Below are 16,844 nucleotides of genomic sequence, written 5' to 3'. Positions count from 1 at the left end.
GACACTATTTGACCGATCAGAGATAAAATATTTATTAGGTTTACAGCATTATACGTCAATGATTACGAGTTGGCCCATCTGTCAAAATCCCAGTACAGTGAATGAGAGACAAACAAGGTAGTAAAGACAGCGCTGAGAAATCCTCTTCAGAGTGGAACCATGGGTGTCATCTTTCAACAGTCAGGTGTTAACTTAACGGTCAACTTCGCCAAACACAATGTCCTGGGTGCCTGTCACAAGAAGATTCAATAAAATAAAAAAATCAACCATACATTGAACAGGAACTACACTGAACAAAAATATAAATGCAACATGTAAAGTGTTGGTCCCATGTTTCATGAGCTGAAATAAAATATCCCAGAAATGTTCCATATGTACAAACCACATCTAACCACGCAAGCCCAGGACAACGTGTTCCAGTTCCCGCCAATATTCTGCAACTTCGCACAACCATTGAAGAGTGAGCCAACATTCCACAGGCCACAATCAACAGCCTGATCAACTCTACGTTAAGGAGATGAGGCAAATTGTGGTCAAACCAGATACTGACTGGTTTTCTGATCCACGCTAATAGCTTTTTCTTTTTAAGGTATCTGTGATCAACATGTCTAGCTGTATTCCCAGTCATGTGAAATCCAAAGATTAGCACCTAACAAATGTATTTAAAATTAACTGACTTCCTTATGAACTGTAACTCCTTTGTAAAACCTTTGAAAATGTTGCGTTTATATTTTTGTTCAGTGTACATGAATTGCATTGCTAAGGATTCTGATATCAATGGTTGACTCATAACATAAGGGTCGTGTTCAGCAGGGAGAATCTTTTGTGAAACAGAGGTACTAATACAATTAGAACACAGATTTTTGTTAACCGTCACAAAACATTTTGCTACAGTGTGTCCTACTGAATATGACCCAGTAGAAACATTTCTTACCAATAATGGCCACTACGTCAGCCAGCATGTGTCCTTTAGCCATCATATCCAGGGCAGCCTGGGGGAAAAAAAACATCAAAACCATCAATCAACTCCAAACCAACCAACTCCAAACCAACTATAAACCGAAAGAAGCATCATACATAGATATTTTTCTTATAAAATCTGTGTTGCGACACGTTTGTGCAATGCACTTGATTTAAAGTGATTTGATACAGAAACCAAAACAGTGTGGGACGGTCTGGTGTGTTAATGTCCCAAGAACAAACATGTCACAACACAGACAGAGAGGGGAAGGCAGGGTTGGGTTTGTTTTCTTTTACAAATGCTATTATACTGGTTTATAAATGTCCTTAATGAATTATAAGTAGCCTTGAGGAAAAAGCTGTTTTACACATTGAATAATTTATAACTGCATTTAATAATTCAGGGTGTGAATTCTGTCTGTGTTGTGGTTGTATGAGCTCCCCGTACCAAGTGAGCGAATCCTGGAGCTTTGATTTTGCAGCGGTAGGGCCTGCTGGAGCCGTCAGATACCAGATACACACCAAACTCTCCCTGCAAAATAACACAATATTACACATTAATATTCCTACCCAACACATTCACACCAGACTCTCCCTGGAAGAGACAGGAGAGGAGATCACATTACACAACAGCAGCACCTTTAATCTACCTATATAAATCACATTTTATTTTTCACATACACATGGTTAGCAGATGTTAATGAGAGTGTAGCGAAATGCTTGTGCTTCTAGTTCCGACAATGCAGTAGTAACCAACAAGTAATCTAACAATTCCACAATTGCTACCTTATACACACAAGTGTAAAGGGATGAATATGTACATAAAGATAAATGAATGAGTGATGGTACAGAACGGCATAGGCAAGATGCAGTAGATGGTATCGAGTACAGTATGTAAACATAAAAGTGGCATAGTTTAAAGTGGCTAGTGATACATGTATTACATAAAGATGGCAAGATGCAGTAGATGGTATAGAGTACAGTATATACATATGAGATGAGTAATGTAGGGTATGTAAACATTATATTAAGTGGCATTGTTTAAAGTGGCTAGTGATACATTTTTTACATCAATTTCCATTATTAAAGTGGCTGGAGTTGAGTCAGATGTTGGCAGCAGCCACTCAATGTTAGTGGTGGCTGTTTAACAGTCTGATGGCCTTGAGATAGAAGCTGTTTTTCAGTCTCCCGGTCCCTGCTTGGATGCACCTGTACTGACCTCGCCTTCTGGATGATAGCGGAGTGAACAGGCAGTGGCTCGGGTGGTTGTTGTCCTTGATGATCTTTATGGCCTTCCTGTGACATCGGGTGGTGTAGGTGTCCTGGAAGGCAGGTAGTTTGCCCCCGGTGATGCGTTGTGCAGACCTCACTACCCTCTGGAGAGCCTTACGGTTGTGGGCGGAGCAGTTGCTGTACCAGGCGGTGATACAGCCCGACAGGATGCTCTCGATTGTGCATCTGTAGAAGTTTGTGAGTGCTTTTGGTGACAAGCCAAATTTCTTGAGCCTCCTGAGGTTGAAGAGGCGCTGCTGCGCCTTCTTCACAACGCTGTCTGTGTGGGTGGACCAATTCAGTTTGTCCGTGACGTGTACGCCGAGGAACTTAAAACTTACTACCCTCTCCACTTCTGTCCCGTCGATGTGGATAGGGGGGTGCTCCCTCTGCTGTTTCCTGAAGTCCACGATCATCTCCTTTGTTTTGTTGACGTTGAGTGCAAGGTTATTTTCCTGACACCACACTCCGAGGGCCCTCACCTCCTCCCTGTAGGCCGTCTCGTCGTTGTTGGTAATCAAGCCTACCACTGTAGTGTCGTCCGCAAACTTGATGATTGAGTTGGAGGTGTGCATGGCCACGCAGTCGTGGGTGAACAGGGAGTACAGGAGAGGGCTCAGAACGCACCCTTGTGGGGCCCCAGTGTTGAGGATCAGCGGGGTGGAGATGTTTTTACCTACCCTCACCACCTGGGGGCTGCCCGTCAGGAAGTCCAGTACCGAGTTGCACAGGGCGTGCTCGAGACCCAGGGTCTCGAGCTTGATGATGAGTTTGGAGGGTACTATGGTGTTAAATGCTGAGCTGTAGTCGATGAACAGCATTCTCACGTAGGTATTCCTCTTGTCCAGATGGGTTAGGGCAGCGTGCAGTGTGGTTGCGATTGCGTAGTCTGTGGACCTATTGGGGCGGTAAGCAAATTGGAGTGGGTCTAGGCTGCCAGGTAGGGTGGAGGTGATATGGTCCTTGACTAGTCTTTCAAGGCACTTCATGATGACGGAAGCGAGTGCTACGGGGGGGGGGGTAGTCGTTTAGCTCAGTTACCTTAGCTTTCTTGGGAACAGGAACAATGGTGGCCCTCTTGAAGCATGAGGGGACAGCAGACTGGGATAAGGATTGATTGAATATGTCCGTCAACACACCAGCCAGCTGGTCTGCGCATGCTCTGAGGATGCGGCTGGGGATGCCGTCTGGGCCTGCAGCCTTGCGAGGGTTAACACGTTTAAATGTTTTACTCATGTCGGCTGCAGTGAAGTAGACTCCGCAGATTTTGGTAGTGGGCCATGTCAGTGGCACTGTATTGTCCTCAAAGCGAGCAAAGAAGTTATTTAGTCTGTCTGGGAGCAAGGCATCCTGGTCCGCAACGGGCCTGGTTTTCTTTTTGTAATCCGTGATTGACTGTAGACCTTGCCACATACCTCGTGTCTGAGCCGTTGAATTGCGACTCTACTTTGTCTCTATACTGACGCTTAGCTTGTTTGACTTGCGGAGGTGAAAGCTACACTGTTTGTATTCAGTCATGTTTCCGGTCACCTTGCCCTCGTTAAAAGCAGTGGTTTGCGCTTTCAGTTTTGTGCGAATGCTGCCATCAATCCACGGTTTCTGGTTTGGGAATGTTTTAATAGTTGCTATGGGTATGACATCGCCAATGCACTTTCTAATGAACTCGCTCACAGAATCAGCGTATTCGTCAATGTTGTTGGACGCAATGCGAAACATATCCCAATCCACGTGATCGAAGCAGTCTTGAAGCGTGGAATCAGATTGGTCGGACCAGCGTTGAACAGACCTGAGCGCGGGCGCTTCCTGTTTTAGTTTCTGTCTGTAGGCTGGAAGCAACAAAATTGAGTCGTGGTCAGCTTTTCCGAAAGGAGGGCGGGGGAGGGCCTTATATGCGTCGTGGAAGTTAGAATAACAATGATCCAGGGTTTTACCAGCCCTGGTAGCACAATCGATATGCTGATAGAATTTAGAGTCTTGTTTTCAGATTAGCCTTGTTAAAATCCCCAGCTACAATGAATGCAGCCTCAGGATATGTGGTTTCCAGTTTGCATAGAGTCAAATAAAGTTTGTTCAGGGCCATCGATGTGACTACAGATTCAAATTAACTAGCTAGCTAAATCTGGCACATTTACAGAATATCTCTGTCTGTCAAATCAATGTAATACATGTTTTGGAATTGTGTTGTATCTAAAGGCCTCTTATGACCTACAAAATAGATCAGTTGGAGGAGAATCTCACCATTACAAGCAGTAAATTGCACATATAGAATATCCTCAAAGTATTTGAGGTTCAATTTAAAAAAAACAGAGGCTCAAAGCCCTTCTATCCATGTAGGTCTGAGGAAAGGGGAGGGCTTACCTTGGGTGCTTCTACAGCTGTGTATGTGGATCCGGGGGGCACCTGGTAACCCTCTGTGTACAGCTTAAAGTGATGGATCAGAGACTCCATGGACATCTAACATGGGAACATTAACCACCATTACAACTGATGTTTATGCTTATTTAGACTCAATGTGAAACACTCCACCGTAACAAGGGCTTGTGTTTAACTACAGGGTAAGGCAGAAAAAATTGAGGATGATCTAAATGCCCTGAATCAGTGTTTCTCCATCCTGGTCCCGAGCACCTAAAAAAGGTGCACTCGGACACCTGATTCAACTAATTAACTCATCAAGCCGTTTGATTAGTTGAATCCGGTGTGTTTAGCGCTAGGGCTAAAAAACGTGCACCCCGTTGTCCTCAATGATCTCAAATAAAAACATTCAGTCATTCTCTCACCTTCATCTCAGATCTCTTGGGCGGGGCCACCTTGGCGTCGTCCACTTTGATCTCTCCCGCTGGCATCTTGTTGAGGGCCTCGATCATGATCCTGAGACTCTGCCTCATCTCCTCCACCCTGCACAGGTACCTGACCAACACCAAGGACAAAGAGGAGAGGAAGGAAGGAGGGGAAACAAGATGTAAACATGGGGGGGGGGGTTTAACCACTGCCCTCCAGGGTCATGTGGTCCGTGTGTGGCAGCACTACCACTAGACCAGCCGCCAACAACTCCAAAACAGAACAACTCCAAAACAGGATTCAATCAAAAACAATCAATAACAAATATGAAGGTAAAACTCATCTACACAAACGCAATACTAAGTAAAAAAGAGAGAGAGAGGCAGACAGAGAGGACAGAAGGCGTCCTTCTCACCTGTCGTAGCAGTCTCCCTTGCTGCCGATGGGGACGTCAAACTCCACCTCGTCATACTTGTCGTAGGGCTGAGACTTCCTCAGGTCCCACTTGATGCCTGAACCCCTCAGCATCACACCACTGACAGACAAGCAGAGGGGGTGATTTACATATTTCATTAGCTTCACAACAGTTTGAGAGAGAGAGTGTGTGAGTGAGTGCGTCTCACCTGAAGCCATAGTTGAGTGCGTCCTCTGCAGACACAACCCCGATGTCCACGGTGCGGTTCTTCCAGATACGGTTGTTGGTCAACATCTCCTCCACCTCGTCTATTCTGATGGAGAAGTTCTTGCACCACTCATAGATATCATCCATTAGTCCCAGTGGCATGTCCTGGGACAAGCAGATAACAATCTTTATAGCGACCATTCCATCGCATACATAGCTGTAGGGTGAAGTTGCCCCTAGACACTGATCTTGGGTCAGTTTAGCGATCCCCCCCTTCTAATGGTGAAGGTTAGGATTGGGGAGAGGATGCTGATCCTAGATCTGAACCTAGGGGAAACGCTACCCAGGAGAAACCCCATAAGACTTAGTTCCCAGGCAGCCCTCACCTGGTGTACTCCACCAGGTCTGACGTAGGCTGCATGCATCCTGGCCCCTGAGACACGCTCATAGAACTCAAACATCTAGGAGAAGGATAGAGACACGACAACACACCATGAAATGGTCCAGTGCTATCAACAACAAAAAAAACATGGTTTTCCAGTGTTTTACATATATTTACACACCGAGGTTGGAATAATACTGGGAAATTGTGAAAATTATGATAATACACTTTTAGTATAAGAGACGATTGAAAAGACTGCCTGAAATTTCGTCCTGTTTGGGCGAGATGGAGTTTTGGCCTGCCTGGTGACATTAAATTAGTTAATATACCAATAAGAAAAAGGACTTCCAAAAATTGCTACTTCAGCAAAAGGAAGGAAGATCAGGACCCTGATTCTAGATCATCACTCCTACTCTGTTAAGCTTGATACGGCCCCAGATCCTAAATTCTGTTTCCATTCTCACCTTCTCTCTCTCCTCGAACATCCAGAAGAAGGGGGTCATGGCTCCGATGTCCAGGGCGTGGGTGGTGATGGCCATGATGTGGTTCAGGATGCGAGTCAGCTCTCCGAAAAGAACTGCAAAACAACAGAAGTAGACCCTGAAAAGTCATACTTACTTACTTAACCACTGTTGCCCATCTTCTGCCTGTGTGGAGACTGTGTAACAGGCCCCAGTTCCTCTGTACAGTTGAAGTCAGAAGTTTATATATACCTTGGCCAAATACATTTATACTCAGTATTTCACAATTCCTGAAATTTAATCAGAGTAAAAATGTCCCGTCTTAGGTCAGTTAGGATCACCACTTCAATTTAAGAATGTGAAATGCCAGAATAATAGAGAGAATGATTTCAGCTTTTATTTCTTTCATCACATTCCCAGTGGGTCAGAAGTATACATACACTCAATTAGTATTTGGTAGCATTGTCTTTAAATTGTTGAACTTGGGTCAAATGTTTCAGGTATCCTTCCACAATAAGTTGGGTGAATTTTGGCCCATTCCTCCTGACAGAGCTGATGTAATTGAGTCAGGTTTGTAGGCCTCCTCGCTTGCACATGCCTTTTCAGTTCTGAATTGAGGTCAGGGCTTTGTGATGGCGACTCCAATACCTTGACTTTGTTGTCCTTAAGCCATTTTGCCACAACTTTGGAAGTATGCTTTGGGTCATTGTCCCCATATGGAAGACCCATTTGCGACCAAGCTTTAACTTCCTGACTGATATATTGAAGTAACATCAAGACATCCACAACTTTCCTTCCTCATGGTGCCATCTATTTTGTGAAGTGCACCATTCTCTGATGCAGCAAAGCACCCCCACAACATGATGCTGCCACCCCCGTGCTTCACGGTTGGGATGGTGTTCTTCAGCTTGCAAACCTCCCCCGTTTTCTTCCAAACATAATGATGGTCATTATGTTCAAACGCTTCTATTTTTGTTTCATCAGACCAGAGGACATTTCTCCAAAAAGTACAATCTTTGTCCCCATGTGCAGCTGCAAACCGCAGTCTGGCTTTTTTTTACAGCGGTTTTGGTGCAGTGGCTTCTTCCTTGCTGAGCAGCCTTTCAGAGTATGTCAATATAGGACTCGTTTTACTGTGGCTATAGATACTTTTGTACCTGTTTCCTCCAGTATCTTCACAAGGTCCTTTGCTGTTGTTCTGGGATTGATTTGCACTTTTCGCACCAAAGTAAGTTAATCTCTAGGAGACAGAATGCGTCTCCTTCCTGGGCGGTATGACGGCTGCGTGGCCCCATGGTGTTTATACTTGCGTACTATTGTTTGTACAGATTGACGTGGTACCTTCAGGTGTTTGGAAATTGCTCTCAAGGATGAACCAGACTTGTGGAGGTCTACAACTTTTTTTTTTTCTGAGGTCTTGGCTGATTTCTTTTGATTTTCCCATGTCAAGCAAAGAGGCACTGAGTTTGAAGGTAGGCCTTGAAATACATCCCTAGGTACACCTCCAATTGACTCAAATAATGTCAATTAGCCTATCAGAAGCTTCCAAAGCCATGACATCATTTTCTGGGATTTTCCAAGCTGTTTAAAGGCACAGTCAACTTAGTGTATGTAAACTTCTGACCCACTGGAATTGTGATAGTGAATTATAAGTGAAATAATCTGTCTGTAAACAATTGTTGGAAAATGTCTTGTGTCATGCACAAAGTAGATGTCCTAACAGACTTGCCAAAACTATAGTTTGTTAACAAGAAATTTGTAGAGTGGCTGAAAAACAAGTTTTAATGACCCAACTTCCAACTGTATATCCATGTTGACTGTTGAACTCCATGTAGCTAACTACTGCCCCCTAGTGACCTTGTATGAAAGGGTAAATGGGGCCAGATGACCTAAGAAGGTTATGATTCTCATGCTTGTTACTGTTGTGCTGGTAAAGGAGAGAGGTGCACCACCTTAATCTCAAATTTCACTTGTTAACCCAAACTGTACCTTTATCTCTGAACCGACAATTCGGGGGGAAAAAAGCTCATGCAAGTTGGTTTGCTCATCAGTTTGAGGTATTGGTTAGTTCGTCCTTTCTGGCAAGGTCGTCTAGTAGCACCTAGTCTTACCTCTGATCCACTGTGCGCGGGGTGGGGCCTGGATGTTGAGCAGCTTCTCCACGGCCAGAGAGTAGGCCTGCTCGTTACACATCATGGACACGTAGTCCAACCTGTCAAAGTAAGGCAGCGCCTATAGCAAAACATGGGAAGACTGGTCAATGCATTTCATCAAACAAAAACATGCCCGTTGTAGAAGAGCCTAAACACCAGCTTGTACATTAGCATCTTAGTCAGGACACTTATGCTAGTAACTTTCAGGCAATTTGCTATCCTAGCTGACGGCTGAACTATTCTGCCAGGATTTTTGTCTTCTTACTACACACCTTACTGTCTCTAGGTGTGCTACGTACCTGTAGGTAGGTCTTGTACTCAATGAGTTTTTCTGTGCCGCGGTGCAGCAGGCCCACGTGGGGATCACACTTCTTCACTGACTCCCCGCTGAGCTCCAGCACCAGACGCAGCACGCCATGGGCTGCGGGGTGCTGGGGCCCAAAGTTAATGGTCAGGTTAGACACCTCCTTCTCCATAGGAGCATCCTTATCTGAGAGAGGGATTGAGAGGAGATTTGGCAGTTTAAGTTTATAAGAAAAGCTACTTTCTTGTTTAAAGTAAAACCAACGCATTTCGTCTCTCAGGGTTCAACATAGAAAAAAGAAAGAGGTTGGACAGGCTAGTTGGTTCGGAATTCATGCATAAGTGTTTAGATAAAGCTGAATGTAGAATGGCTATGATAAAGTCACAGAGTATGATGTGGAATGAATCTAAATCTATAATAAAGTCAAAGTCACAGAATGAGTTTAGAAACCACTGACAACCACGTTGTGGCCAATCAGGTTCGATGGAGTAGCATGCAATAAAATGCAACTCCCACATATGGAACTAACAGATTTCAATCATTATACACAACTTTGGACTTGGGCCTAAATAACAACTAGGGATTTGACCCTTGAGTACTCAAATTAAAAAAAGCTATTTTTAGAACAAGGGCGGCAGTGGGAAAAAAATGTGCGCATTCATCTACATGCCAACAGTGAGAAAAAGTGCCTAATTTATCATAACCATTACAGATAACACATCCTAATTGCTAAGTTGCCTCATATATTCAGTCAATAAAAAAAACAAGTGCCATTTAAGATACATTTGTTGAAACTGTAAAATCAACTGGTTATATTTTATCGTGGAACACAATCAAAAAGGAAGTAAGCTGACTGTGGCGCTTGCTTGTAGAAGCCTATGGCTGTGCAATGGCATAGCCTTGTTTGTTCATTTTGCAGAAAAGACACCCTTATTTCCAGAGCCCTTATCACAGTCAAGACTCCTATTTTATAGTAAAAAAACATGATGTAATATAACAGAATAACATTTGAGTACTCAATTACTCATGCACATCATTAATAACTAGTAGGCCTATAGATGAAGACAGTACACAACAGTGGGGCGTACCATTCCATGGTGGGGGGACCCATTTCTCAGTGATGGCGCTGGGGTACATCACCGCCCCAGCATAGTGCTCCGTCCACTCCACATCTGGCTGCCACTGTTTCTGCCTGGAAAGAGAGAATAACAAGCAACCATGATGCATCAATGGTACTATGGCAGTGTGTGTATGTTGTTGACCAAGTGTTTAAACCAGGTGGTTTCAAACCGCTCCTCTGGGACCCCAGCTGTTCCATGTCTTTGAACTAATCCTCAAGCGCCCTGGACTACCTGAATCAGGTGAGCTAGTTCAGGACTACAACAACATTGTGAAACGGAGGTTTGAAAACCACTGGTTTGACCTACACAGTTTTGTGAGGTAAACTAATGCTTTCTCAGAGCAATAACAAAAAATGCATGATCCCTGGCCATGACCCCACTCTGAGGGTGTCTCAGGGGGAGTGGGATATGCAAAAACAAACAAAATAACATTTCACACCACACACACTTATACATGTGTGAAACAGGACAAACATAAGCACCCCTTATTTGACATGTGCCAAGTAAACTCCTAATATAAGTAGACTAGAGTCCAGGGTAGGGCATTAATCTGCTCTAGGTCATCCAAGACAGACTGACGATTTGGTCACTAATCCCATTTCACACAAGTAAAACGGTAGGATTAAACAGAGATTCACCAAATGAAATGTTTTTGTGTATAAAGCAGGCCTCAATATCAAGCATTATCGAACTGTTGGTAATGGTCCATAGCGACTTGTCAAGGCACAAATGGATCGGGTAGGCTGAACTGTTCCAAGTTACTGTCTAACACGTTATGTTTGACCCTGAAGTGGTTCATATGAATGTGAGAGAGGTGTACAACCGGTGTTGTTGACCTGAATACAGTAAATGGCATCAGGTTGTGTAAACACTCATAACACGTTATGTAAAACGTGTTATTGAGCCTAGTTAACTACAATAAGGTGGCTAGCTAGCCTGGATTCCAGACCTATTTTGTGCTAACATTCCACTCATTGTACACGTTTTTTCAGACAAAAGTAAGAAACATGCATTTGAATTGCAAGAAATTGCTAGGTAAAGTTAACGTCACTCTGCTTTTTCGCAAGATGACACGCTGGCCATGAATCGGATGTGCTGCAGTGCTGTCAAAATCCACCTGATTCGATTCAAGTAACCTAGTTACTAACGTTAGCAAGGTTGCCAACTAACAGCTGTTTAATGTTACAGCAATTATACAACAGTTCCTTCTGACATAACATAAGCGTGATGTGTGTCGTGTCAGGTATGTGAACGACAAGCCTGTGTTGTAAATGAGCAGTGTTGTAGATGAGCAGTGCCTTTTGTTAGCTAGCTAATGCTAGCTGTTATGTGACCGTTTTTGATCCCTAAACGACCTACTTGGACATTATTGATCGGTTAAACTATAATTGCGCCTATCGAACCATGATAATCTCACCTGTTTTGTAGGACAGTGCAAGCAGGGCTGACCAAATTACTATTTATAATCAATTTTGTTGAAGGACGTCCAAGTTTGCTAAGCGACCTCAACATTGTCCCCGCCATCTTGGCAGTCAAAGTTACTCTGCACCCGGTGACGTAATGTCTTCTTCTTTGGGGTTTAGGGCGAACTACATGCTAAAAAGTGTATTATCGCCACCAACTGGACGGGGGTGAAAAAAATCATAAAAGAAAAGCAAATTCCACTGGGAAGAGAACATTTACATTAATCCACAAAAACTACAAAATAATGTAAAATAAATAAATAATATATATATATTCCAGCTCCTTCAGTCATTCGAAATCTAAAAAACCCGCTCAGGTTGAGGCCTGAAAGGGTGGGACCGCACGAACAAGTACTCCATGTAGCTCCTCAGACGTTAGCTGTCTTTTAATCCCAGAAATAGTTCAACTGCAGAAACAATGATATCAACCTTTCAATGTGCACAGTGTCATTTACCACCATTGCTATGAAAGCAACAGTCCACTTTCTTCACCTGAAGAATTTCTGGGTCCTGTTGATACGCAGGCTGCTGTGTATGTTGCAGTGTAATTCTACCAGTATTTACTACCATCTGACGTTCAGACCATTTTAACTGCCTCCGCATAGGAGACAGACTGAGCTGCTGGTGACCTCCATTTTTATCACCCTGCTCAGGCATTCCAAGGCCTCGTGTTCTCCACCGCAGTGACAACACTTTGCTCCTTGACCTTGGCCACTCTTCTGTTAAAATGTTTTATTTTTTGGGGTTTGGCAAGCAAAGTTGACAGAATAATGGTACTGCCACCTATCACACGGAAGTATAATGGAAGTTGAGTTGGTGCTATACGGAAAAATTTTGTGACTTGCTGTTCAAAAGTATTTGTACGGTAGTGGAAGAAGTAACAATTGTTAGTGTTAAATGTAGGCTAGTGCATTGTAGAAGTAGTGATTGTCTTTATAGTAGTGGGATAGTAGCCTATATAGTAACAGTAAAAATGCTACTGAAATGCTAGTAGAAGTGGTAGTGGAAATACCCGTGACTGTTGCCCAGTAATAGTGTGCTTTTGCACACTTAAACTGTATAATATAGTTATTTGGCTTGCTCCTCCAGCATTGCTGCAGTCTATGACCGAAGCCTAACGGGATTTGACTTGGGAGTGTGGTTTGATGTGTGTGTGTGTCCTTGCCACCACCAAGACACACCCATCTGTCAGAACCTTGCCCACAGCCATTTCCCCCCAGGCAATCATAACAATTCCTGCAGATTGAGTTCAATAACTACAGGCAGATTTATGGTGAGATGCCAGTGGAAGCTTCAAATAGGTCAGTAGCCTACAGAGTAATATGAGAATCCAAGTGCTGAATTTATGTAGATATTTTAAATGTAGGTCCATGTAAAATAAAACAACTCTTCACATAAAAGCATAGAATCAGTGTTCTGCTAATATAACAATGTGCACCTTTCACTGTCGTTCCCGGCCGATACAGATACTGTGCCTATCGGCATTTTGTCTGGTGGTAATGGACCTACATTGGCAAACATGTCAGAGGGGTCATACCTTCCTGTGTGGTGTCCTGTATACAATAGGAGTTAATTGATCTTGGTGCAGAACAAACAGGGCTTCTCCCTCCCCATATTGTCTGATACCATTCAATAATAAAAAGACAATGTAAGTAAAAGTTGTGTCTAGTAAAATGTTAATGCCAGGTCTCTCTCCATTCAGAGACATCAGCAACAAGGATGTCTGTCAGTCTGGACTTCATCACATCATCTTGCAAGTCTCCATCTGCTGTCTCCATACATGTTTCCACGTCACCAAGTTTAATAACAAAAGAGACACTAGTAGCACAAATAGAATACTTAGGGGAAGTTTTTTAGGGATTTTTGTACACAGGGAAAGAAGGGGGAATTAACCAATCACCACAGCCCACAATTTGTTCTCTTTGTCCTTTCCTTTTCCCAGGGGTAGTCCTCACACTCGGGTTCTCAGCCAATCCGGTACACAAGGGGGTTAGTCCAACAGTCCAGGTCACAACATGTAACCTCATAGATAGTGTGCTCTCTTCTCCCACTCTTCATATCACACTTGGTTCTCTCCTACTCTGCCCTGTTGTGCAGGCTGCTTCCCCCTTTTATCCTCAAACCCTCCCTGGCTTAACGAGTTCCAGTCTTGCCTCGTTGGGGCATGAAGTCAGGAAGCCTAGTGGTTAGAGCGTTGGACTAGTAACCAGAAGGTTGCAAGTTCAAATCCCCATGCTGACAAGGTACAAATCTGTCATTCTGCCCCTGAACAGGCAGTTAACCCACTGCTCCTAGGCTGTCATTGAAAATAAGAATTTGTTCTTAACTGACTTGCCTAGTAAAATAAAGGTACAAAAAATAAAAATGTAAGGGCTGGGGGTGGAGCCAACAGACTGACAGATATCTCCCCTCAATCACCACTTCCCCTCACCTCTCCCTGCCAGCTGCCACAACACATGGTCACTGTTATTAGCAATGGCAGTTAGAATAGGTGATATCTGATACATAAACTGATATTATGTTGAAATTTGAACAGGTCAGACTAAATCTACCTAATTCTGTTCTCCCCGTCAATGACCGTTGGTGAGAAGGCAAGAGGTCAGGCTGGAGGTAAGGTCTTTGCCAGAGCCCCATTGATGGGCATAGCAGTGTTAATCAGCTCCTGGCCCCTCATCAAAGACACTGGTCAGTCGGTCACACACACGTTATGCCCTGGACATTATCTGCATCTAAGAAGTAGAAAATAAGCAACAAATAATGTCAGGTTACATCAATTATTTCTCACAATTGGGTTATCAAATATATCAAAGTAATGAAGTGGGCTACCTTCTGTATAGTGGGCTACCTTCTTTATACAACTGATGAGCCTGTGAAAGCTGTTGCCGCTGACAGGCTAAGGTTGCTGGTCGGATATTTGCCCACATGTGACTGACAGTTCCATTCATATGAATGCTCACAGTGAGGGCATGTCTGCATGATGCTGATGAGGGCCCCCTTGCTGGTCTTCTCGAGCTGCATGTTCGGCTGCAAACTGGGCATCTCTCAAACAACTGCAGCAGGCAATCTTATGAGGTGGTGTTTACAGTGTCCTTTTCATAGGAGTCGAGGTAACTCTGGCAACAACGGAAGAGATGTCACAAGGGTAGTTCCCACTGGGCAAAAACTGGTTGAATCAACATGGTTTCAACATAATTTGTCAATGTATTTTGACGTAGAATCTATTTTTAAAATACATTGGATTTGCAAAATCGTGAGAGAGAACTGTTGGTTTGAGGGTGACATTTCAACCACAGGATTATGTCATCACGGTAACCAATTTTCTACATAAACTAACCTTGTATAAATATGTTGAATTTGTATCTTTGAAACAATGTTAGATCTTCAATGTTATAGCCACTATCAGAAAAAAACAGTAGGTTGAGAATGTATCTATCTACAGCTTTCCTTTGGTCTCCGATCCAGGGTTATAACTGAACCAGGCCTGCTTCTCTTAGATATTTGTCAATGTGCTATCGTGAGAATTATTAGAGAATCCTCCTCTTAAAAATGAAATAGATTCACTGTTGCTATCGAAGTCATATCAAAGAGCAAGTTCAACAGAGCAAATGAAATGTAACCATACTTTATGAATCTTATATAAATCAATGAGACTATTTAGGCCTATATAGCATTTGCAGAGTCATCAACAGCTATTGTTTCTATTCAACCCAGGATTCACCTAACACTAGACAAGGTCCTAGGTCCTAGGGTTTCAAGGATTCACGTCTCCATCTCAACCAAAAAACGAAGTTAAATAATAGGACTAAATCAAATCAAACTTTATTTAAAGGGCATTTAAAGTTTGATTTGATTTAGTCCTTTTCATTAACCTCGAGTTTTGGTTGAGATGGAGACATGAATCCAATATATCAATTATTAATTTGTAGAAAACTGTAATTGCCTTCTGTAAGTTTAAGAAACATTGCCTTGTGCCTTGAAATTCCGTTACCAAAACTCCACATACCGTATCTTTAAGATATTTTCACATTTTTCTCCCTGATTAGGAGGCAGGATAAAAAAAATGTCACATAAGTAACAAGTAAAGGTAGACCTATCAATTAGTACTAATGTTTTTACTGATATAAATGTTGTTTAAATTATTAAGTGACTAAAACTACCAAATTGGTGACGGAATTTCCCAAAAATTAGTAACGGAATTTCTGCAATTGAATTGGCTACAATGGGAAATCATAGTACTCACCAACCACAGTTGGGTTCACCAGTTTGGACAGCTCAGTGCAATACAGTACAGCACAGCACAGTCAGTCAACTGTGGGATCTTATATAGGCAGGTGTGTGCCTTTCCAAATCATGTCGACTCAATTACATTTAACACAGGTGGACTCCCATCAAGTTGTAGAAACATCTCAAGGATGATCAGTGGGATCAGGATGCATCTGAGCTCAATTTGATAACAAAGGTTCTGAATACTTATGTAAATAAGGTATTTATTAAAAATGTATTATTTTTAAGAAATTTGCAAACATTTCTAGAAACCTGTTTTCGCCTTGTCATTATTATGTAGATTGATTAGAACATTTTCTTCTTAAATACATTTTAAAATAAGGCTGTAACATAACAAATTGTGGAAAAAGTCAAGAGGTCTGAATACTTTTCAAATGCACTGTACATAACAAGATAAATAATAAGCAGTATATGGTCTAGCTACTGTTATACACACCACCATTGGGAATCAATAAACTCCAAACCACCTATTCCGCACAGGTGGGTCCTTCAGCAGGGCACGCAAATCATAGCTGGCTGTGCATCTTGCTGGAAGCATTCATTGTCGAACCAGTGCCGGAGGCATGGTCAATCCATATAGGGATTTTCGGTCTCAATTGGCCGTGATCCTTTGAGCACATTGGGGATGATGAAACAACGGAGGCCCATTCAATAAAGGGAAGCGAAGTGCCGGAGAGGCGATTTGCAGGTTGAGGTCGGAAAAAGGGGTCATGAATTGTTGACATAATTGTAATCCAAACTCACGCACTCAGGTTCCAAACTCCGGTATAGGACCAAAATTATCCTATTTACACTGTGTAGTCAATTTTGAAAAGTGTTTCAAATCAAAATCAAATCTTATTTGTCACATACGCCGAATACATGCTGAATACAACAAGTGTAGACCTTACTGTAAAATGCTTACTAACAAGCCCTTAACCAACTATGCATTTCAAGAAATAGAGTTAAGAAAACTTCTTTGGGATATGTGGGACGCTAGCCAGTGAAATTGCACGGCGCCAAATTGAAAACAACAGAAATCTCATAATTAAAATTCCTCAAACA

General features: G+C 42.8%; 1 protein-coding gene across 1 annotated transcript; it reads right to left on the bottom strand.

Moving 5' to 3' along the window:
- Positions 1-7: 7 nt before the first annotated feature.
- ndufs2 (NADH:ubiquinone oxidoreductase core subunit S2) lies at positions 8-11,591 on the bottom strand. The gene is made up of 13 exons (XM_021577968.3): positions 11,471-11,591; positions 10,021-10,124; positions 8,928-9,118; positions 8,587-8,707; positions 6,479-6,591; positions 6,019-6,093; positions 5,634-5,797; positions 5,426-5,545; positions 5,010-5,139; positions 4,591-4,686; positions 1,409-1,492; positions 935-992; positions 8-230 (listed from the first exon to the last, which is right to left on the bottom strand). The coding sequence occupies exons 1-13, from the start codon at positions 11,575-11,577 to the stop codon at positions 193-195; spliced, it is 1,401 nt and encodes a 466-aa protein (XP_021433643.1). The 5' UTR covers positions 11,578-11,591; the 3' UTR covers positions 8-192.
- Positions 11,592-16,844: the final 5,253 nt, after the last annotated feature.

The sequence above is a fragment of the Oncorhynchus mykiss genome, chromosome 21, assembly GCF_057628025.1.
Source record: "Oncorhynchus mykiss isolate SJ-2025 chromosome 21, ASM5762802v1, whole genome shotgun sequence".
NCBI lineage: Eukaryota > Metazoa > Chordata > Actinopteri > Salmoniformes > Salmonidae > Oncorhynchus > Oncorhynchus mykiss.
Note: the sequence above shows the minus strand (reverse complement) of the source record. Positions and strands in the feature narration are given on the sequence as shown.

What these genes read in the sequence shown, in the direction of transcription:
- ndufs2 (XM_021577968.3), bottom strand. Translation starts at nt 11,577, where the DNA reads ATGGCGGGGACAATGTTGAGGTCGCTTAGCAAACTTGGACGTCCTTCA. An exon ending in AAGGGAGACTGCTACGACAG is followed by an intron (nt 5,140 to 5,425) that starts GTGAGAAGGACG and finishes GGTGTTGGTCAG; the next exon opens with GTACCTGTGCAGGGTGGAGG. An exon ending in CTCCAGGATTCGCTCACTTG is followed by an intron (nt 993 to 1,408) that starts GTACGGGGAGCT and finishes TTTTTCCCCCAG; the next exon opens with GCTGCCCTGGATATGATGGC.